The sequence below is a fragment of the Diabrotica virgifera genome, chromosome 8, assembly GCF_917563875.1.
Source record: "Diabrotica virgifera virgifera chromosome 8, PGI_DIABVI_V3a".
In the NCBI taxonomy this organism is placed as follows: domain Eukaryota; kingdom Metazoa; phylum Arthropoda; class Insecta; order Coleoptera; family Chrysomelidae; genus Diabrotica; species Diabrotica virgifera.
The window spans coordinates 58489177-58513020 of record NC_065450.1 but is presented as its reverse complement, the minus strand read 5'-3'; the positions used below and the strand labels follow the sequence as shown (position 1 = coordinate 58513020).

Here is a 23844-nt window from a genome sequence, read left to right as displayed (position 1 = left end):
TACCATGCAGATTTCTTTTTAGGTTAACTAGAGTTAGGCACTCCCATATTTTCCATCCGCAGAGTTAAGAGGGAATCCCATTTTTCTGAATCGACAGCCTTTTATACCACACAGAGCAGCATTGGTATATTGGGTTACCTTACTTTATCTATTATCAAAATCCACGAGGAAAATAAAATTCCTGTAGCTGGCTGGCTGTATACCATAAATCACAAAAAATACAGGATCCTTTGTAAAAGGTATATTTAAAATACCCCAATAAGGGTTACATCACAAAACAAAACGTTTTCGGATTAATAGGTAATCCATCATCAGTGTTAAGCCGTAAAATAGTAAGTATAACCTAATTAATAATAGACAATGTTGCCGATAAAGTCGAACTGCTGTGGAAAATTTGTACTCTGTTGAAATTTAATTTGGTTTTGTCAAAACATAGAAAGAAAAGATGAATACGTGGTCAAATGAAATCACAATAAGGTTTATTAATGTAGTACATTTATGTCCAGAGTTGTGGAACTTGGCATACTTCTGGAACTATGAGACAAATGGAAGAATAGTGCACCCTGAATAAATACATTAAACTAAAACTCTTAGTATATATAAATAATAATTGCTAATCTTGTTGAGTATGGTATTGCGTTTCTCATGTTTGATCTTTCTTCTCTATTCTTGGCCCTATCATATTTATTAACAGTTGAAATCACTTTTTGACATTCTTGTAAAATTCTTAAACAAATAATTGTCTAGCATTATTTCCATAGTTAAATTACTCATTGTTTCGCGTTTACTTAGAAAAGCCGTATCCATATTTTCCGTTTTTAATTTTTTTTATGTATCGTCTTAGCACGATTAAGGACGCAGCAACTCTCAAGAGAATATTCTCGAGAATATTTGAAGAGAATATTCTCTCTTCTTACATCATCAAGTATGATTCATCGTATTAACTTCTTCACTGCATTTTCTCTATAATGTCGCATTCTACGTTTCAACCAGTCATTATTCACTCTGCTGATTCATAACTTCTCAAATACATAATATGATAGAACATTTAGACCATATAGATCCCTTTACTTTTGTTAAATAATTTAGAATTTCTTTACATAGGAAATTTAATTCCATTTACCATAATTCATGATACATCCTTGTAAATAAGAAAATAGATAGGTACTTAGGCACTCATGAGTTCAGTAAAGTTTCCTCCTAAATTTATTATAAAGCTGTTGTCTTTAGGTCCTAACTTTCGTATTCAGCCTTCACTGAAGGACTTATTAACAGAATATTTCTTGTAGAGACATATTAAAATAATAATGGTAAATTTTTATTATGTTCGGTTATCTCATTTCTGCTATTTTTTTAGCGATTATATTGTGTAACTATGTTATTCAAAATAGAAACTTTGTAGTTGGTTTCATATTTGTTTAAAGTAATTTTCTGACAAACAATTAAATTATTTAATTAGAAGCTGTATTTATATTGCAAATCAATGTCCATTTCTCAGTAGAGCGTCCTCTACGTAGGTATGTATACGTAGTAATTTATAAAAATTATTATTTAGTTTCTAAGAATTTCTAAAAAGGAGCAAATTTACCAGATATTTCTGTTCGTGGTAATTATTTAGCCATTAGAAGAAAAAGTCAGAATATAATTGTACACAATTTAAATATTTAAAATTTTCAAAAATAATTATTAGTTTTCTCAGGATTTGAACAAAATGAATGTATGGAAATAGCATTGGTGGCACCATCTATTGGCAAAGCCAAAAAGTAAAGATTAACTTTCAGTGTAATAAAATTTAGCTTTCGTCTTAAAATTTCAAAAGGTGTCCACCAAGATTTTACGCAGGGCCGCCCAGAGCCAGGCCGGGCCCCGGGGATGAGACCCGGCCGGGCCCCCCCCAAACCCAGTTGAACGAAAATTCCCAAAAATCTGATAACTCATAAACTGGGATATGTAATAGTGAACACTCATGCTATTGACACAGGAAGGAAGAAAATTAAAACAGTTTTAACAATTAAACTTTGTTTTTAATTATTTACAATAGAACTGTTAGTTACAACATAACTTTTCTTGCTTTCATATCCGCAAAGTTTTGGATCACGTGGTCGAAATCAAGAGTTTTTGCAAGTTTCGACTCTATGCTTAGCAGTCCCAAATCAGATAATCGTTGTTGACCCATAGTAGATCTTAAACCATTCTTAATTCGGCTCAAAACACTAAATGATCTATCGGCCTGAGCAACGGATACTGGTAGGCAACAGAATATGCGAAGAGCAATGCACACATTGGGGAAAAGATTTGTCACATTAAGGGACACGAGCTTGTTCAAAAGTTTTGCTGGTTTCAGCGACGTATCTGAGATGTTTGATTTACTAAGTAAATCATTTCATCAACTAGATCCCTGCTTACATCTGAATTGTACTCTTCGGCGAATCTTACACAACTTTCTGAGATCGTATTCTCGTCCATTTCGTTATACTTCCATAAAAATGAAAATTTCATTTCGATTTCTCTCAGTGCTGTGAACCTCGTTTTCAGGTTGGCCACCAAAACATCAATTATTGTGTAAAAAACTTCTGTTTTGAAGCGTTCTTCCGGGGATAAATTTAACATTACATCTTCTGTAGCTGTTTCATCGTGAAAAGTCTTCCTCTTTCTCGCACGGGAAGTGGAGAGTTCCGGTTCGATACCATAAGCATTTGCAACATGTTTGCATTCAGACAATATCTTGTCCCAGTTATTTCTTAAGGCACTTAAATCATCAATTAGGCTCTCTATATTACTACTCTCAACATCCAAAGTAGCGTCCATAGTTTGAAGTAGTTGACTTCTGTAGTTGATGGGTACCAACACTTTCACCCAAATTGACGCCATAAGGATGCACTTGAAGGTGTTAAGATATTCTAAAACCCCATTGATTGTGGCTCTCGTTTCAACAGTTACGTTAAGATTCAACAATGATGAAACTGCCTCAATGATTTTGCCTATGTGTGCCGCTATTGGTTTCACACATTCTACTCTAGCACTCCACCTCGTATCAGACAATGAGTGCAGTGAAGATCCTACTATCTCTTTCAGAAGCTCCCATCTTTTCGGGCTGCAACTGAATAAATTGTACAGATTCTGAACAACACCAAAGAAAGTCTGTGCTTCAGTACAACTCTCAGCAGCGCATACTCCATATAAGTTCAAACTGTGGCATCCACATGGTGAGTACACAGCCAGAGGGTTTGATTTTAAAATATGAGCCTGAACACCCTTATACTTGCCACTCATATTACTGCCGTTATCGAATCCCTGTCCTCTACAGTCATCTAAGGGTATGTCATATTTTTTAAGAACTTCTTTGATTAGATTTGCGATGTCTTCTCCAGTTTTTTCATTGCAGTCGGAAAACTCCAAAAATCGTTCATGGATTTCATATTCTTTTACGTCTTCTTTGAAAATAATGTATCTAAATACAAAAGAGGTATGTTCTACATGGCTTGAGTCTGGTGTAGCGTCAACCATAATAGAATAGTATTTAGATCGCTTGAGTTCGTCCACAATAACTTTCCTTACATAATCAGCACAACTTGCTATGAACTCGTTTTGAGTTCTCCAAGACAAATAATGCACTTGCATTCTCTTATTCGATTCTTGAGATTGCTTAACCTGATCTAGATGCTTCGATAAAATAGGGTCATAATGACCTAAAAGTTCTAGCACGCCCAAAAAATTGCCGTTGTTTGGATGACCACACCTTTTGAGTTTCTCCTCTAAAAGAGAGACCTCGCTCACTTAAAAATAAAGTTACGTGAAGGAGTCTGTGTAAGATCTGTTTCCAGGTAGTGATTTCATTCTGCAATTGTTTTTCAATGCTACCAAATATAGTACCTCCTTTGTTAAGATTTAATTCCAGATCTTTCCATTTTAAGTAACATTCTTTATGGCGGGGCTCCCACGCGCAATGTATTCCCGATATATTTTTATTAATTGTAACTTATGCAAAGAAATAATTTCTTGCATATTGCCTTTTCCAAATGCATAATATTCCTTATAATAATTTCATAATTAAAACCGCAAGCAAATTCAATCTGTTATAAAATATTTTAATAAAAGGCATTTTTTTAAATTTGCTTGCCCTTGGGCCCCGGGCCCCGGGGATTTTGCCCCCCCTGCCCCCCTCTGGTCGGGCCTGATTTTACGCCTACCCTTTAACAATTACCGACATTTTTTTTTAATTAGAAACAAAACGAGAGGAAATGGCTTAGTAATATTGCTTATAACTTTCCCTGCTCTTCATATAATAAGTCGTACATGAGTCAAATATCTACCCAAACTCACAGTGTTAAAGCTTTCATGAGACCAAAAGATTCCTTTGAAATCTACAATAGTCCAGGACGCATCTGTTTTGAGATGGACGTTGAGAGGTGACTCATATTTTTTTGCAGAAATTGCTTGGAATTAACTCATATAATAATAATTGAGTTATCCTCCCATTCAAAGGGGTCCGGAATATTGTTTAAATAATCGAAATGTCAAAAAATTAAGGAAAAATTCGATTCTTTTCTTGGTTTTTTGATTATAACTTTAATCAGTATTCACTGAATAAGTATTCACTTCCGAGAAAAGTTGTACTAAGATAAAAGTTGCGTAATTAAATTTTCTACAATATAGAATTGGTTAAAAATTTTAAAAATTGTCACCGTTGTTGTAAAATAACAATAATTGCGAAAAAACCATAAAAAATGTTGTTGAGTATGTTGTTTGTTAATATCCACTGAAGGTTGCAGAATTACAGTTTCAGCAGGATTATTAATATTATTTAGATTTGATGATATTGTTTCTTTTGGTAAGGAGGCCCAAGTAGCAATTTTTCGACGCATTGGTTGTTAGTACAAACAAATGCACTGTATACAACGTTGCCTGAGAGCATTTTCAGTTGTTTCGGCCAACGTCCCCTACCCCGACTGACATTACGATGTTACAACCTTTAGTTATACGGGCAACTAATTTATTACCATTGTGTCACAATGATTGTGACAACTACATATCACAGTTCAGTGTGGTTCAGTTTTTTCAACAATCGCAACGACTTAAAAATGTTATAATGCTAAACTAATTTACGCCCTGGCCGACTCTGTACGTAGTCGAGTAGTTATCTGTCACGTCACGACCCTTGTGTTGTTCTAGAGGTGTGACACGTTTGCGGCAACTTCCAGAGGAGAAAAAGAATTTACTTTATAATCTTATTTTTTCTTATTATTATATATTTTATTTTGATGGAAATTTTCGATTTATTTAACAACCTGTTTATTTGTTTTTTTAATAGCTGGTTTCCATTCCATTGTTTTATCAGTAGATTTGAGATTTGATAACCTTAATCTTTGTATCAGCTTTCGTAGACAGGGTTGCCAGGTCAGTTTTTACTCTTTCAGTAGTTTTGTTTTCACAAAATCAGTAGATTCTTTTTAGGCCATGTAAATATACAGTAATACAGTGATATGCACATCCGTCCTAAATGTCCCAAGAGGAATTCCACAAAATTGGAAACCTAATTATTCAAACCACCAACTGGTAATTACCATTTTTTAGCTAAAATCTACTAAATCAAAAACTAAAATATACTTAAGGATTTTTGGAATATATTTGGGATTTTTTATAATAAAAACAACAGCTAACTTAAGGGGATAGGCGCAAAATGTCGCCTGTTAAAATGTTAAATGTATTTTAAATGTTTTCATTTTTTGTGAATCCTTAGAAAACTAATAAGTATTTTTGAAAAATTTAAACGCACAAAGATAGATTACGTTATTACCGAGGACCGAAAGTCCCTGAAAACTTCTATAATGTTTATTTTAATAAGTTACAGGGGTGAAAAAAAGAAAAAATTTAGTGTGACTTTTAATTCCAAATATCTCGTTCAAAAGAAACGTTTTGGTTTTTCTAAATAATGCAGTCTTCCATTCTGCGTTTAAATTTTTCAAAAATACTTATTATAGTTTCCTCATGATTCGAAAAAAATGGATCAAATTCTGTTGAAATATAACAAAAATCTACTAAAAAATATTGCCTACAAATGGTTTGTTTTTAACCAAGAGGAGTGATTCAAATTTACCGCGCTGTAATGCTTGTTTGTAATTGGTCCAACTGCAGGCAAGTTTACTCCACTCTAAAGGCCGCGTCCCACCATCAAATAATTTGATCAAACTGGTTTGAGCAAACTGAAAGTGACAGTTAGTGACGTCACATCCTGAGTGTTCATTGTGGATAATAATGAAAAATTTTAATTTTAAATAAAGTACAAACAAGTTAGACAACTCAATACAAAAAATTTGATCAAACTAGACTGATAGAGAGATAACAGATTTTTAGAATTTCAAAAAAATTGCAATTGTGACGTCACTTTGACGTACTTCCGGAGTTTGCTCAAACTGTTTGATCAAATTATTTGATGGTGAGACGCGGCCTTTATAAAATTTTGACACTAATGACATTTATCAAATTTTGACACTAGTGGAATTTCATAGGTTAGTTAAGTTATACCGGCGATTTTTTGTGTTATCTGTGTTATTCCTTTAATTTTTAGATTGTTAGTCTGCTTGTATATAAAAAGCAGTAGCTTTTAGAACTCTTTAGCGACGTATTAATATAATATAATATTTATGGATTACCGTTGAGGGCCGACATGATCAACCAAAAAAGAAGATGTATTTGGTTATTATTCTAGTGACTTTCTTAGGCGTGAATCTGCCTTTTAAGTTTACTCCTCCTGGTTAAAAAATAAACTATAGAATTTTTTAAAAAATATCAAAAATCTACCAAAAAAGTAGAAATCTACTAAATGTGGCAACTCTGTTAATGAGAATGATACACTTTTGACACTGGTCACATGACCTCTGTCACCCAATAAGAGGGTGCGTTCTAAAATGGTTTTGATAGTCGGCGCAGCCGGGTTTGGTTGGCGATTGGATTTCTAAGTTGTGTTATCCGTCTAAGGTTGGTGATAAGGTATTTTTTTAGTAATATTGGTAATATTGTTTAATGCGCCATTTTAGATTTACTTGAGATTTTTGGGATGTAAAGAAAATGAAAACACAGAATATAAAAAATGCAGGCATTTTCTGATATCTTTAAAAGCACCATAAATACATTAAATTTATACAGAACATCTTTAAAATAAATTTTGACTTTTATATTAAAATTTGATTTTTTAAATTTGCATATTTTTTGTCAAAAATTTCATAAAAAAGGAGCGCGTGTGTTTTTTAAAGGTGAAATATCCATATTTGACGGTAATCTGAGATGCGTTTATAAATTTCACATCAGGTAATAAGTCTTTTATGTATTTATATAAATTTAAATACCGAATACGATGTCAAAACAGTTTACTTTTTGGTTTTCGCATTCACCATACAAGTGTTAAAAATATAGGTAAAAAAACATAACTAGTCTGACTCCTTGAGCAACCATTGCACGGTGCTTTTTATAGTCGCTTCAGTTGTCTTATGCAACGCGTACGAAACGATGTTGCTTAAACAGGAGGTTGCCTAGGCAACGTCAAGACAACTCAAAAATCGTCCACCAAATCAGTGCAGAATAGGGTCGTCTTCTAGGCAATAACAACGTTGTAAGAAAACGTTGCCACGCGGTAGATAACGTTGTCGCATCGACAAATTGCTACTTGGGGGGTTGACTTATGTTTTCTATAGTTTCAGTTATGGTGGCGTTCGTTTCCATGTTTTGTTGTGTTTCAGGATCTCTCTCCTCTGTTTCAGGTGTCGTATTTGGAGAGGTTTCTGAGGGTATGTTTGAGGAGTAAGCAGTTGTTATTATGGGACAATCTGTATCGTTGTGTCCAATAGTTTTGCACTTAGAGCAGTTTAGTCCATCGATAGAGAGGAATAAACGATAAGTTGTATTGTGGAATACATTGAAGGGTCAGGAATGGAGGTATTATCCAAGGGAGAAATAAATACTTGCCTTCTGAAGCTTAGGACGTGGCTATATTCGGTTTCTGTCATACCCACTCTTAGAAAAGTCATCTTGGAAACTGCATCAATGCCTAATTTTTGTAATTCTGCTTCAATGATATTGTTTGGAATTGAAGGACATGCGTTAGAAATTACAAGTCGTTGTGATGGTGTGATTAGTCTTCTTATCTCTATTTGTGACTCATTTATATTAATAGATTTGTAGGAATGAAGAAGCATATCGACTATGTTTTTGGTAGAGAGGTAGATACATATTCTGTTGTTTGGAATTCTAGATGCAAACAAGACGTTACGTGGACCAACCAGTGATCCAATTGCTACGATGTAATTGTGGATTTTGATGCCTTCGATACTGGAGAGGACTACTGCTTGGTCCTGTGTTGGGTGTTTGAACGTATTTACTACATTGGAATAACTGTTTTTTGGTGTATTTGGTGTATTTGAAGTAGAAGTAGTCATGTTGTTAATTGAAGTAATTTTTATTTTGTTTCCTGCGTTGCCGCAGGTCCGGTCCTGTCACCGACCAAAGAACCGGCGTGGATCAGTTCCGAACGGTTCCAAAAAACCAGTTGATAAAACCAGTAGGTTGAACTTGATTCGAATTGTATAGGTTATATTTACTACTTTAATATCTTATATAAAGGTTTTTGTTACTCACGTCAGGTTGAGTCGATTGGCATCAACACTGCACTATTATTTGTTGATAGTATTTAAGAATATAACAATTTTGTTCCGTATTTTACATTTAAATATTGAAAAATATCAGAGCGATTTAAAACGTGTTATAATCATGCCACTGTCAGGGCCGTCTCAAAAAATATTAGTTTATTGCCTGTATTATAATTATGTACTTTAAGGCCATAATAACATATCTAAATTAACACGCGTGCGGAAAAGTAAAAACCGCGTGCGGAAAAGTAACACGCGTGCGGAAAAGTAACAAGCTTGCGGAAAAGTAACACGCGTGCGGAAAAGTAACACGCGTGCGGAAATGTGAAATTTTCTAAACTAAAATGCGTGCGCGAAAGTAGACATTTTTGCACGCTCGTAGAAAAAATATTTTTCCGGAGCTGTAAATATACTTAAATTGGAAGGATTTTGTAGATATTTTTATATATTTTTTAAATACAGTACAAATTTACACAATGCTTTCCATATTCACAAACATTTTTATTTACAAAGCGCTATTTATTTACAAAATCTTGATAAATATTGTCTGTTAATAAACATGAGGACTATAAAAAATTCTTGAAAAATTAACAATTATGCGCTTATGAAAATACTGGGGTATATCAGTAGACTAATACATATTATGATAGACAATAATTCATGGGACAATATCTATAAATAAAATATTAAATTAAATACATACATTCTTCTTAAATTCTGCTTAAATTTATTTTAAGTTTTTTTGATTATTTTTATTTACATAACATTACAGAAAAAACTTGTTTATAACAATTTAATGAATAACTATGGCAAGTATGGCCATGCAGATATTATTATTTTTATATGCTACCCCGAATGAAAAAGAAAACAAAAACCTTGAAATTAGTGTATTACTAACGGAGATTCATTTAATGTTGCTACGACAAACTTCAAAACATTCTACAATTTTTACTGTATGTATATATGGCATTGTTAAGTAGTAGGGTTGACAGATGTACTTACGCAGTTTTAAATGTTATTACTGATAAATAAACAAATTATGAACTTTTAAAGTTAGAAAGGCTCTCCCCTCCTCTATCTTTTCTCCTTCGTAAGGATGTAGTGACGTCATGTAAGTAGTTTGACTATTTCTGTCCAATTCTCTCTCTCCTGCGCGTGCTGTTTTGCTTCGGAGAATGAGTATCCAGTCATATCCTTTATTTGGTCCGACCATCGTAATGGAGTGATTACAGTGATGTATTCCAGGTTATCGCTTATTTCCAGTCATCCAAAGCGTTAATACAAACAAATTCAATGTATACATTACACAACTATTAGTCTATATGAACTATTAGATGAACCCCTTTCATCTTATTATTTCAGTATTTTCACTCAATATAATTCTTTTACTCACTACACTTAGTTCACAACTTAGAATCCTTGATCTTTTCGGATATGACTACATTTGAATTTCCTACATTTTCACCTACTCACTCTGTTTTTTATTACTATTAAAATTAAAAATAAATTATCAGCTATCAATAATGAATTAATTTTACTCCAATATCTTAACATTTATCAATATACCTAATATTCAAATTTAAACTTTCAATAATTCAATATGTAGCAAAATTTTTACATTCAAGTCTCTACAATCAAAGAAAATTTTTTTGGTTAAGACACTTACATCTCTCTCAACTACATTTTCTTCATTTAATATCAGTTCTTATTCCATTCTTTACTTAACACAATTTACAGATTTTAGTAGTATTTTCTTATTCTATTAATAATTAGTCTCCTGAAACATATGCAACCAATTACCAACCATGTATTTAATTACAATAGTTTCTTACTCAACATAAATAATATTATTACTCCATTAAAATACCATTTGTTTTTAAATACTTTTAGACAATTTCAACAATATTCATTCATCACAATATCACAACTTTACTTAACTAAATTTAATTTTTCCACTCAGTTAATTTTTAAAAACAGTTTATGACGTCACACAATGTTTGAGCAGACTTTTGCTTTTAATTTCAGTTTGTACTAATAAATGTATTACAACTCATCAACCTTTATTTACAAATTAAAACTCACAATAAACTTTTTTAATACCTGCATATTTCAATGTACCAATTAAAATAAAAAATTAATTTTCTTTGTTTAAAAATTTTTTTTCGGATGACAGATGAAAAATCCACCTACCTTCCTTTGACATTTTGTCATAAATTTCTGGCACCATACTGTCTAATAATCAGTTGGTCGTTAACCTCTCACTAGAACACAAGTGCCTTGTGCAATTTTCGAGCAAGGATGAAATACATTCACATATGTGATTTTTAAAATCTTAAGACATCGACTTAATGTCGACTACTTTATAATATAGAATGTAACAATAGACTAAGTTTTCAATCTAATGGCATATAAAACAACATATTGTTATTCTACATCCCACCAGATTGAAAACTGGTCTCAGCATCCGTATGGCTTTCAAATTGTAGAAGCCTCGGAGCTGTAACCAGAGAAGGTTCCCATTGTTTTCAATCTGGTGGGATGTAGAATAACAATATGTTGCTTTATATCTCATTAGATTGAAAATTTAGTCTTTTGCTAGCAGTTGCCGCCAGGGCATCTATGCCATTTCGTTCGTTACAATCCGTGACTGCACGCCGGGGTTTGTTTTGGTTGGATCAGAGGGAGTAGCATATGTGCCTCCTGATGAGAGACTAATGAGTTTCGAAACCGGTAGAGGTGCTTGCTGCACTCTCTGATTGGACTAGAATATGATGCGGCTCTATTTTCGTTTTGCAATGAAATTGAGAATGGTTATTCATTTTTTAACGTAACAATAATGTAATTTAGAGGTTTTTACACCTATTGAAGTGGCTAGTTACAATTACTTGTACACTGGGCGTAAGTAACCACATTTTCTTAATTTTTTCAACTGTCAAAATTTCACCCTTTTGCTTTTTAATCTTAGTGGTTCAGTTATTTCCAGGTTTACACTGATGATGATCAGTTTGACCGAAAACGTTTTGTACTTCCACTCCCTTGTGGATAAATTTTAAGAATTTTAAAAAATGCATATGTCTACATACAACAAAAGTGTTCATTCCACGTTGTTATATCGAAGGTATGTCGCCAACTACAGGGTTTACCCCTTTTTAAAGGTCTTAAATACCTATGGTTATTTTTGTTTTTTTGTTTAAGTTTTTGCTTCTCATGTATCTGCTCAGTCCAAAATAGCATTTGTTTGCTAGGATTATCCTTCGCTTAATTTTTTCCGTTATGACATTCTCCTTGGTTATCATTGAGCCTACATAAGTATGTAAATTTGTCCACCAATTCAAAGGTAGAGTTATCAGCCGTAAATTGGTAACTGATGTTTCTGGTTCTATTGTTGGGTGTTGATGCCACCATCTTAGTTTTCTCCTCATTTACTTGCAGGCCCATTAAAGAATGATAAAAAAAGGCAGGCATAAAAACCAGTTTTATTTTTTTGAGTGTTTATTTATTAATAATATATAAATAATTATTCAATTCAATAAATAACAAATAAAATATAACCCTTAAACAATGTGTTTTATTTGAAACAGTTTTCATAATCAGTAAACTATCTTGGGATTCTGTAAATACTTCAAAAGGATACTCTTAATGTGATTGTATCTCCTTGGATTTGAATATGTTCTAAACTTTTTATTTATGCTAACGTAATTGGTGCTATTTGGTTTTACAGTTGGCCATTTAAGATGTAATAATTTACGATCCCTCGATGGTGTCGGATCCCTAAAAAATTTTTTGAATAAGGTTTGTTTAAAGAAATCAGGAAAAACTACTTTGCTTTGTTTATTTAATTTACAGAACTATCAGCTTGATTTTATGAGCCTGTCTAACAAGCCTTAAACATAATAGTCCAAGCTGTAGAGACAGAAATGAATGATTTTGAGCATTACTTCGTGAATTTTGAAACCAGCATACGTTTTAGGCAGATGTTGCTACGGCATCCATATCAAGTTTGTCGACATTCGATTCTAGGAGGCTTGGTTTCTTTCAGTTCGTACAGAGATAGCCATATATACACTCTCTTAAGATCTCTAAGGGTAAGAACAGAACAAGTGGGTAGCGGTGGAGGTGGAGGTGGAGGTCGCGGTCGATGTCGATATCCATGTAAAACAAACACATTGTAGTGAATGGAAGAGAACAGAGCAGGTAAGTCGCGGTGGAGGTTTAGCGCGATGCCATCCAGGAGGTATACATCGATGCTTTTGAAAATAAAATGAGTTTGTTTTACATGGAAGTCTACTGCGCGGCCTACAAGGATGCTTCCCTGTGATTGGTCCGTTCGAAGCCTAGTTGACATTACCTGCTCTATCTCAGTTGATACTTTTTATACAGGGTGTCCCGAAAAGATTGGTCATAAATTATACCACACATTCTGGGTCAAAAATAGTTCGATTGAACCTAACTTACCTTAGTACAAATGTGCTCATAAAAAAAGTTACCGCTCTTTGAAGTTACAAAATGAAAATAGATTTTTTTCAATATATCGAAAAATATTAGAGATCTTTTATTGAAAATGGGCATGTATCATTCTTATGGCAGGAACATCTTAAAACAAAATTATAGTAAAATTTGTCCACCCCATAAACATTTTATGGGGGTTTTGTTCCCCTTAAACCCCCTCAAACTTTTGTGTACTTTCCAATTGATTCATTATTGTGGTACCATTAGTTAATCACAACGTTTTTAAAACTTTTTTTCCTCTTAATATTTTTTTGATAAGCCAGTTTTTATCGAGATGTGGCTTATTTTTTAATATATTTACATAAAAATGTTATGGGGGTTTTGTTCCTTTAAACCCTCCAAATGTTTGTGTACGTTCCAATTAAACTATTATTTTGGTATCATTAGTTAAACACAGTGTTTTTAAAACTTTTTTGCCTCTTAGTCTTTTTTTGATGCCACCTTTTATCGAGATGTGGCTTCTGTTTCAAAATATAACTAAAAATGTAAATTATAAATAAATTTTCAAATTATTAACAGATCTCTATAATCGTACTTAACCATATACAAATATGTGGTGGATTCGAGAAATATTCAAAATATCTCGATAAACAGTGGCTTATCGAAAAAGTGCTAGGAGGCAAAAAAGTTTTAAAAACATTGTGTTTCAGTAATGGAGACACAATAATAATTTAGTTGGAACGTACACAAAAGTTTGGGGGGGGGTTAAGGGCACAAAACCCCCATAAAATTTTTGTGGGGTGCACAAATTTCACTTTAATTTTTATTTTAGATGTTGCTGCCATAAAAATGGCACGTGCCCATTTTCAATAAAAAATCTCTAAGAGTTTTCGATATATGAAAAAAAAATAGATTTTCATTTTGTAACTTCAAAGGGCTGTAACTTTTTTTGTGTGAGCTATTGTATATAGGTAAGTGAGGTTCCATCAACCTATTTTTGACCTCAGAATCTGTGGTATAATTTAAGACCAATCTTTTCGGGACACCCTGTATAATCCCTTTTTTGTAGTCAGTTTATTTTTGAATTTCTAAAGTAATTAAATTCAGTAAATTTTTGAAATATGAAGGAGGATCTGATTATTTACAGCTGACACTGGGCGTCACTATCATCACTTGACACAACATCGCAAAATCACAGTCTTCTTGCCATTCAAATTTCATTAAACTACGTCACTTGATAGTGGTTCTAGCTCGACTGACAGCGCAGGTGACCTCCTTGCTATGTGCTGTCGACACCGACCGCGACTTAACTGGTAGCATCCACCGGGACCTACACCTCCACCTCGACCCACTTATTCTGTTCTTACCCTTATGAGAGTGAAACTGGTAAGGGTGTTTACGGCGCTCTCTGAACGAACTGAAATATAATATGTCTCTCGATTTCGTTTTACGGCGAGTTCATCTTAAATAAAAATGTACTTACTGATAAGTAATAAAATTAGACCAAAGTGTACACATTCGCTCTTTCATGATTGGTTGAAATGTATTGTTAAATGGAAGATCTTCTACATTTCCCCACATATATCTAAGTTCTTCAGTGTGTTGAGCCCCTTAAACAATAAGACAATTATTTATAGATATGAATGAAAATATATACACACACACCCAAACTTATATTGAATCACCGTGTATTTCAAAGTAATATTAATTTCTTTTGAAAAAACTTGTTATTGTTGAGAAGAATAAAGGTTTTTATTGAAAATAAATAAGCAAATATTATATAAGCCAATCGGATAGTATAGCTCGGTACGGTATAGGTTATTTGCTTGAACTGCAAATTGAACGAGAATAAATACACTAACTTTTGCGTCCAAAAACGAAAATATGCCTCAGTGGGGTTATAGAACCCCACATGGGGTCTTACAACGAAGAAAGATTATTGGTCTTGTGGAGAAAGTAATGTTCTCAGAGGGAGATAGCTGTAGAGCTAGGCGTAATACAAGGCATTCTATCCAATAACTATGCTAGGTAACAGGAACTAGGAAAACTCAAAAAGAAAGCAAGGGAAAGTTGCCAAAAGTAATAACGGCTCTCCACGATCGTTTAATTGTCCAATCAGTTGAAAGACACCCAACCATTTCTCACCTGCAGCTCCAAAGGCAGCTTTTGGAAGCTACAGGTGTAACAGTTTCAGTTAAAACGATAAAAAGAAGAGTTCGTACCAAGAAGTATATAGCACCAGACAGTTATGGGTTCCCGAGCTATCCAGGCAGCACAAGATTGATCGCCTAAATTGGTGTCTTCACCACCAAAACTGGAATATTGGGAATTGACAAAATGTGCTATTTTCAAAAGAAGTCAGGATTTGTGTAAAATCAGGTGACCCACGAAATCGTGTACATAGAGATCGAGGAAGACAAGCAAGAACGAAAACTGTCAGATCTGTTAACAAATATACAAGGGGAAGTGTAATGTTCTGGAGAGGAATTGTGATCCGTAAAAAAAACTCCTTTAATTTTCATCCAATCAACTTTAACTGATCACAGGTATGTTGATAACCTGTAGTCAGGCTCTGGAGAGGTACAACAGGAGAAAATTTTATTTTATTGCATGATAATGGACCTCTACATACCATTAGAATGAGTACAGACATCATCGAAGCAGAAGGCATCCCTTGTCTGGAGTGGTCTGCTTGCTCATTAATCCTATAAAGTATTTGTGGGATATGCTTAAAAGAAAAATTAGAGCTCGCCGGGATAATCCACAAAACACCGCACGTCTAGTACAAGCTGTTCTTAAAGGATGGAGCAACCTAACACAACAAAATGTTGATAATTTTATTAGAAGCGTGTCCACGCAAACTGACGCTTACATAAGGACTAGAGGTGATAACACTGACTACTACAAAATACAAAAAAAATAAATAAAGACAATTTAAACATTATTCGTTTTACATTGAAATTTTGTATGCTATTGACTTTAAAACAACTACTTTCAATTTGTTTGTTAAATACTTTATTGTTTTATTTAATTGTTATACTCTGGGCTAATTAGCAAAATTCATGGAAAAGTTATTTACCAGCAATTTTATTGCTGGAATCGAATTATAAGATCCTATATATTATTAATACAGGTATGCAAAGTCTGCAGATAGTGAACTACTTTTTTTATAAACAAAATGGCGCCGACAAATCGTATTTTTTTCAATTATTGCTCTATAACTCCGAAGATTTTAACTTTACACCAAAAACACTCAAATAAAAATTTACCCCAATTTAATTCTACATAGAGGCATGTTTTTCCCGATTTGCTCCGACGAAAATTTTCCTCGAAAAATGTGGGTTTTCCCAACAAAATCTCGAATTTTCAAATAATTTTTTTGGGCCAGTAATTATTTATTAATAATTATATAGCTTAGTGAAATAAAAGCTTTCTTGGTATAGATTATAAATTCAGAAACGAAAATTATGAAAATGAAAGGAATATTTTAGCAACAACTCAATTGTTAATTAACAATTTACAGTCGCAATTACAACCAAAATAATCATGAGACATTGATCAAACTTAGAAAGATTATAAAGGTGTGATGCCTATTTAATATTTTGTCCACAAAATATAAATTTTTAATTTTTTTGCATAATCTTTAAATGTTTAAAAAAAATTGTTATAAACAAATTAACATTTCTCAGAAATTGTTTATTATATTCTAATTTTAAAAAATACTTAAAATGCGTTTTTGATAGGTCTTGAAAATGAATTCTTTAAAAAATTTTTCCAACCATTTGCAAAAAAGTTATGAAACAGCAAAGTAAATATACGATACATCCGTTGTTTATAATTTGTTTTAATTGTTTCAAAGCTTAAAAGTGAGTCTATGGTACAATCTAATTACTCACAAAGAATGTCAAAAAATAGTGCAATGGTTATATTTTAATCAAAGATTAAAAATACTTTTTTTGTAATTTTTAGCGCAAAAGTAGGCCTGATACAGAGTCGGAGCTAAAATGTTCACTCGAAGCGACTGACACGCAGCATACATTATTTATTAAAAGTGTACGTCGCGCGGCCGCCGGTCGTCGCTCCGAGTGAAAATTTTAGCTACAGTACTGTATTATTCTACTTTCGCGCGTGTAAATTACAAAAAAATATATTTTTAATCTTTAATTAAAATATAACCGTTAAACGTATAATCGATATTTTTTTTGTAAATAATTAGCTTGTACTTTAAACTCACTTCTACGCTTTGAAAGAATTAAAAAAAATTATGAACACCGTAGGAATCGTATGTTTACTTTGCTGTTTCATAAATTTTTTTCAAATGGTTGCAAAAAAGTTTTAAAGCATACATTTTCAAGATATTTGAAATGCGCATTATAGCTATTTTTTAAAATTATAATATAAAAAAAACTTTGTGAGAAACGTTAATTTGTTTATAACTATTTTTTTAAAACATTTAAAGATTATGCAAAAAAATTAAAAATTTATATTTTGTCGAGAAAATGTTAAATAGGCATCTCATCTTTATAAGATTTCAAAGTTTGATCAGTGTATCATAATTATTTTGGTTATTATTGCGACCGTAAATTATTAATTAACAATTGAATTGTTGCTAAAATATTTGTTCAATTTTCACCAGCTTCTGAAACTATAATCTAAACCAAGAATGCTTTTAAGTCACCAAATTATTTAATTATTGGTAGATAATTACTTATCTAAAACTTTATTTGAAAATTAAAAATTTTGTTGGAAAAACCCGCATTTTCCAAAGAAAATTTTCGTCGGAGCAGATCGCGAAAAACACGTCTCTATGCAGAATTTCATCATGGTGAATTTTTATTTGAGTGTTTTTGTTGTAAATTTAAAATCTTCGAAGTTATAGAGCAATAATTGAAAAAAACACGATTTTCGTGCGCCATTTTGTTTATAAAAAAAGTAGCACACTATCTGAGGACTTTGCATACCTATATTATTAATATATAGGATCTTATAATTCGATTACAGCAATAACATTGCTGGTAAATAACTTTTCCCAAAAATGGCCTATTCTCCGATAATCAGCCCAGACTATTATGTGTTTGTTATTAGTTCGTTTTTTTAAATTCGCACGAAATAGTAAGAAATATCAGATGATTCCATATAAGTTTGGGTGTGTGTTATGGTGTTCTAAAAATATGTCTTTACGATATTTTCACAATTATGGTGTTTGTTTTAGAAAACCAAGAGATGATGCCGACACCTCCCACATGATTGAAACACTGCATAATGGGGAGCCGTATAATATACACAACGTGAGTATGGGATACAGTAGAAAGAGGTTATTTGCAGAGGGGGGTCTAGTCATCTTAGCCCACGGCCAATTTATTGACATAGGCTTTTCCTGTTGGGACAGTGCTTTTTGGTACTACAGTAGAACGTCAATAATCCGGATTAATTGGGACCGGACCCCATCCGGATTATCAAATTATCCGGATTATCGAAATTACCTCAAAAAAAGGTCAGTATACACATTAAAGTACAACAAACGTTTTAAAATTTTATGTTTTCTCTTGTACAGTAAAGTGTCTAGAGGTGAAATTAATCAAAACATTTTTTTATGTTTAAACATTGTATTGTAATTAATTTATAATAGCACCATGTGTACAGTAAAAACATCAGAGACTATTTGGGCTTTTAAAAAAATGTGTAAAATATTTTTGAACTGCGGTAGAGGTTCATTTTTCGCAGCGAAGTTCCGCTGCGAAATCCGGATTATTGACGGTCCGGATTTTTGACGTCCGGATTATCGACGTTCTACTGTATTAAGGGCAACTCTGGATCGAAGTATTTTATAGCTGATTCTTTTTTAGTCGGTTCATTCATTGCTATAATGTATTTTCCGATGACCTGTGACCTGGAATCCTATACTTAACTTCTGGTAAGTTATTTTCTTATCAAATTCAGGTATATATTAAAAAAAAATCCTGCTATAAAAAACACCTCAACTAGTGCATTTTACCTTCCTTGGTTTATTTTTTAACCCTGCTATGGTTTATTTTTTAACCAGGAGTAAATTAAAAAGACAGATTCACACCCAAGAAAGTCACTAGAATAAAAACCAAATACAGTAAAGTCTCTTTTTATGCGGATTATTTTAATGCGATTTTGAAGTTGTGCGGTTTGTATTTCATTCAAAAATTTCTATTATTTACAACTGTTACAATTAATATTAACTATTTCCTTCCAGACGTCAGTAATATGAGGGTTTGCAATTCAGAGATTCCCCTTGTTACATGATGTAGTATGTAGCTATTACATCAATCTGAGTTTTGCATTGAAAGGTATAACCTGTAATTGTTTTGAAATTAAATTTAAATGTGTTTTAGAGTTTAAATGTCGACATTTTTAAAATAACGAGTTGTGACAAAAAAGTCACATTACATCTACAGATGCATATTAAATTTGACATGATGTCCATGGTCGTCGTCCACATGGTTACAGAATTTTTTAAAAAACTCGTTATTTCCATGAATTATAAGCGCTAAAAGAAATTCAGCAATTTCCCTAATCTACTTTGCAAAATACAAAATAGTGTCACAATACTTGCTTATTTTGACGCACTGTCTGTCAACCTGTTAAGATTTTATTTGTCCCAATGGAAAAAAATCATTAAAGACAATAAATTTTTGGTGGACAAACGTCCACCATTTTACATGATTTTAGAAAACTACGGAACGCATCCGTACTTTTTCAATGCAAGTAATAGTTATTTATGAAACAGTTCGTGAAGTATGCTTTTTGCGAACGCACGCGATTTTTAGAGCACGAGCGACAACGGAGCGAGTGCTATACATCGCGTAAGTTCGCAAAAAATACTTCACGCACAGTTTCATACAATATTTTATCTACGATAAACAAATAAAAAAACTGTAACTCTTCGTCACTGGAATTCATTTCTATTCTACAATTTTTAGAACTTTGACATTTAAAAATCCTAACTACTTTCAAACCACAAAACTGTCAAAAGTTTTGTTGTAAGTCATTGCTCATATTGTCATCACCATGACAACGCGAAAGTTAAGAATATTTGATTAAATGAAAGTGTACCAAAAAACCCATTGAAAGTGTGCGAAAAAGTAAATACCATTTAAAATACATTGTTACTTCACGCACACTTTAAACCCTTCACGCACTGCTATCTATAGTGACAGTTTTCACAAACTAAAAACTAAAACATGATATGACATAGAGTAGATAAAATCTTTTTTAATGCGAATTTTTTATATGCGCTTCTCTGTAGCACGTATCCACCGCATAAAACGAGACCTTACTGTACAATCTTCTTTTTTGGTTGATCTAGTCGGCCCTCAACGGTAATCCATAAATATTAGATTAAATTAATACGCCAAAGAGTTCCAAAAACCACTGCTTTTTATATAATAGCAGACTAACAATCTAAAAATTAAAGGAATAACACAGAAAACACAAAAATCGCCGATATAACTTAATTCCCCTATGAGATGTCACTAGTGTCAAAATTTGATAAATGTCATTAGTGTCAAAATTTTATAACAGTGGAGTAAACTTGCCTGAGGTTGGACAGGTTGGACCAATTAGAAACAAGCAATACAGCGCGGTAAATTTGAAACACTCCTCTTGCTTAAAAAACAAACATTAGTGATTTTGCCCGTCGCCATGCGACGAGGAACACAATCAATTGCCTTCTAGGAGTCACTGCATTCAATTTTTTGTGACATCCTCCTATTTTATCGCATCTTCTTCCAATTTTTCTGACACCCTCCAATTTTATCTAACTCTTATTTTTTATATTCCTTTTTATTTTATAACTGGAGAAGGACTAGATTGATTTGGCTAGTTTTGATTTTGAAATATTTGTAAGGTAGTCTAAGGAAGAAAATCTTTACAATATCCCATCAGATATCAAATTTTATTAGTTGTAAGGGAAGTGTATAAAAATTTGCTCCTTGCTCAAGAATATCTCTATTTTTGACAATATCGAAAATTATAGTACGTCCTTTAACGGTAAAATTTTACAAAACCTCTAAATTTTAAAGAACTGCTTGTATTCACATGAAATTTGGCACACACAATACACATAGCTAATAAGTCAAAGAAAAAAAGTGATATTGTGCCGATGTGTGCTTTTGTCCTGGGGGTGAGTTTCACCCCTTTTCGGGGGTGAAAAGTATATGTCCAAAATAAGTTCAGAATTTGATAAACTGACTAATTATAAGGAGCTTTTGTTCTACATAGTTTTTCCACCAAGTTAATACTTTTCGAGTTATTCGCGAGTGAATATGTTCATTTTTCAACAGAATAACCAAGTTTTTAGACGGTTTTTCGCAAATAACTCAAAAAATAATTATTTTGCCGAAAAAAATATTCTTAATAAACATATAGCATATAAAAAGTGCAAAAAATGGTGCATATATGAAGTCTGTAGATACAGTAGAAACTAAGTCGTAGCTAATGGAAAGTAGGTTATTATTCGTCAAATTCCAAATCGAATATTTCTTCGAGAAATAACCAAAAACCGGAACACTTTTCAAGGAACACTCATTTAAACTTTTTTAAAGTGTTTAAAAAAAGTTTTATTTTTGTTTTCTTAAAAAACTTCTAAAATTAAAAGGATGTGAGGTACATCGCGAAAAGCACCCCCTAATTAGCATCCCAAATAAAATTAATCGTTACCGCTTTAGAAGTTTCTTTCTTATTTATTATTTAAACGATCTGTAAGTTTCATCGGTTCAAAGTGCTTATTTTTGAAAAGGCTGTAGTTAAAAGGGCTGAAACGAGTCACTAATCCCGAGTGTATCCAAACTTTGAACAGGCATAGCACAACCAATTTTGGTCCAACAGGAAAACAAAAAATCGAATATATTTAGAAAAGCAAAACATACATTTTATTACTCTGATATTTTTGGTATTACTAATAATTTTTAAGGTATTTTGAAAAAAAAAGCATTTTTTTAATAAAAATTTTAATAATTTTATTTTAAAAAAAGAATGTGTGTGTACTTTGTACGCACGTAAGAAGATATTCTTCTATTATATAATAGGTATTTTAAACGAAGTAAATATACTTAAAATGTTATTTGTACTCATTTTATTTAAAAATCACACTAACTTTCTTATCTACCACTTTCAAAAAAGAAGAATAACTTCAAAAATTATATAATAATATACTTACAATCATAAAATCTATAAAAAAAATAAAAAAAATAGTAACTTGCTTGGGGCTAGAACCCACTTCACGTCTACCACGCCGCACGAAAGTTGACGCCATTTCAAACTGCATCAAACTCTCGTATACGTCATGTGGGAATATACACAAACTAAACGTTTACATCATAAATTTATATGCATTTAATAAAATTATTAGTTTGATTTTTGTCGAAAATATAGAGTAAGAAAACGATATATGAGATGAAGATTTGTAGAAAGTTTGTTCGTAATCAGATTATGTAAATTAAAGCATTGCCTACTAAAAGGTAACTACATTATTTTGTTTACATTTTCCAAATAGATAGGTATTGAAACTATTAGGTATTTCCAACTGAAACATTTAGAATTACGTACCTGCGGCTTTTCAAAACTATTTAAAAAGTCACTATAATTATAAATTTGATTTTATTTCTGTCCACACATCAACAAAAACTAATATTATACAATATTTTTGTTTACCGATAACCTCCATATTGAACAATTATTGACAGATCATTTCAAAATTTCAACACCCAATCAGAGCCCGTATAACAACTAATACCATACTGTCGGTGTGCGCATGCGCGCGGATCAATCAAATTTTACCCTCAATCGATTCGCCGCTAAAGAAGAATATTTTCAACAATTTTTTTTAAATAAGCATATTGAATCGATGAAACTTACAGATCATAAACACAACATAAATAAAGCAACTTGTGAAGCGATAACGATTAATCTTATTTAAGTTTTTAATTAGGCAGTGATTTTCCCAATTTTTTTTTTGCCAAATCAAAGGGAGCCAACTGTATTTTGAGCGTAACTTGCTTAAGTTTGATGCTAGTATCTTCTTTTACGAAAAAGAAATAAACCTTTTAAACTATTTAAAAAAGTTGTAATGAGTTTTTTTTAAAGTGCTTCATTTTTAGAAGCGTTATTTCACGTTGAAATATATTTATTTGAAATTTGGCGAATATAAACGTATTTTTTTTTAGCTATAACTTTGCTTCTGCTAGTTCTAGAGACTTCATGTATACACCATTTTTTTCACTTTTTTACAAGCTATATTTTCGCTAAGAATGGTCTTTTCGCTAAAATACTTACCTTTTGAATTATTTGCGAAAAATTGTCTAAAAACGTATTTGTTTTGTTGAAAAATGAACATATTCCCTCGCAAATAACTCGAACAGTATTGACTTAGTCAAAAAAACTGTATAGAATAAAATGTGCTTAGAATTAGTCAGTTTATCGAATTTCTGACTTATTTTGAACGTATATTTTTCACCCCCGAGAAGGGGTGAAACTCACCCCCACAGCAAAAGCACACATCGGCACAATATCCTACTAACACTTTTATCTATGATCACTTTTTTTTGACATGTTGGCTATGCGTATGCCAAATTTCATGTCAATCCAAACGGTTCTTTAAAATTTACAGCAAAAACCTTCAAATAATGTACTATTAATATACAGAAAATATATTTATAATTAAAAATAATTTTTAAACATTGTTAACTTACAATAATAAATAGTATATTAAGTATGGAGAACCGTA

General features: G+C 32.2%; 1 protein-coding gene across 1 annotated transcript in view; it reads right to left on the bottom strand.

Annotated features, from left to right (window-relative positions):
- Positions 1–12190: 12190 nt before the first annotated feature.
- LOC126889285 (juvenile hormone esterase-like) overlaps positions 12191–23844 on the bottom strand; it is a 68987-nt gene continuing 57333 nt past the window's right edge. The window contains exons 10-11 of the mRNA XM_050657410.1: positions 14575–14701; positions 12191–12413 (exon numbers count right to left, since the gene is read on the bottom strand). Of these exons, the coding sequence (XP_050513367.1) occupies positions 12233–12413; positions 14575–14701 (308 nt within the window). The 3' untranslated portion in view covers positions 12191–12232. The remainder of the gene's footprint in view (positions 12414–14574; positions 14702–23844) is intronic.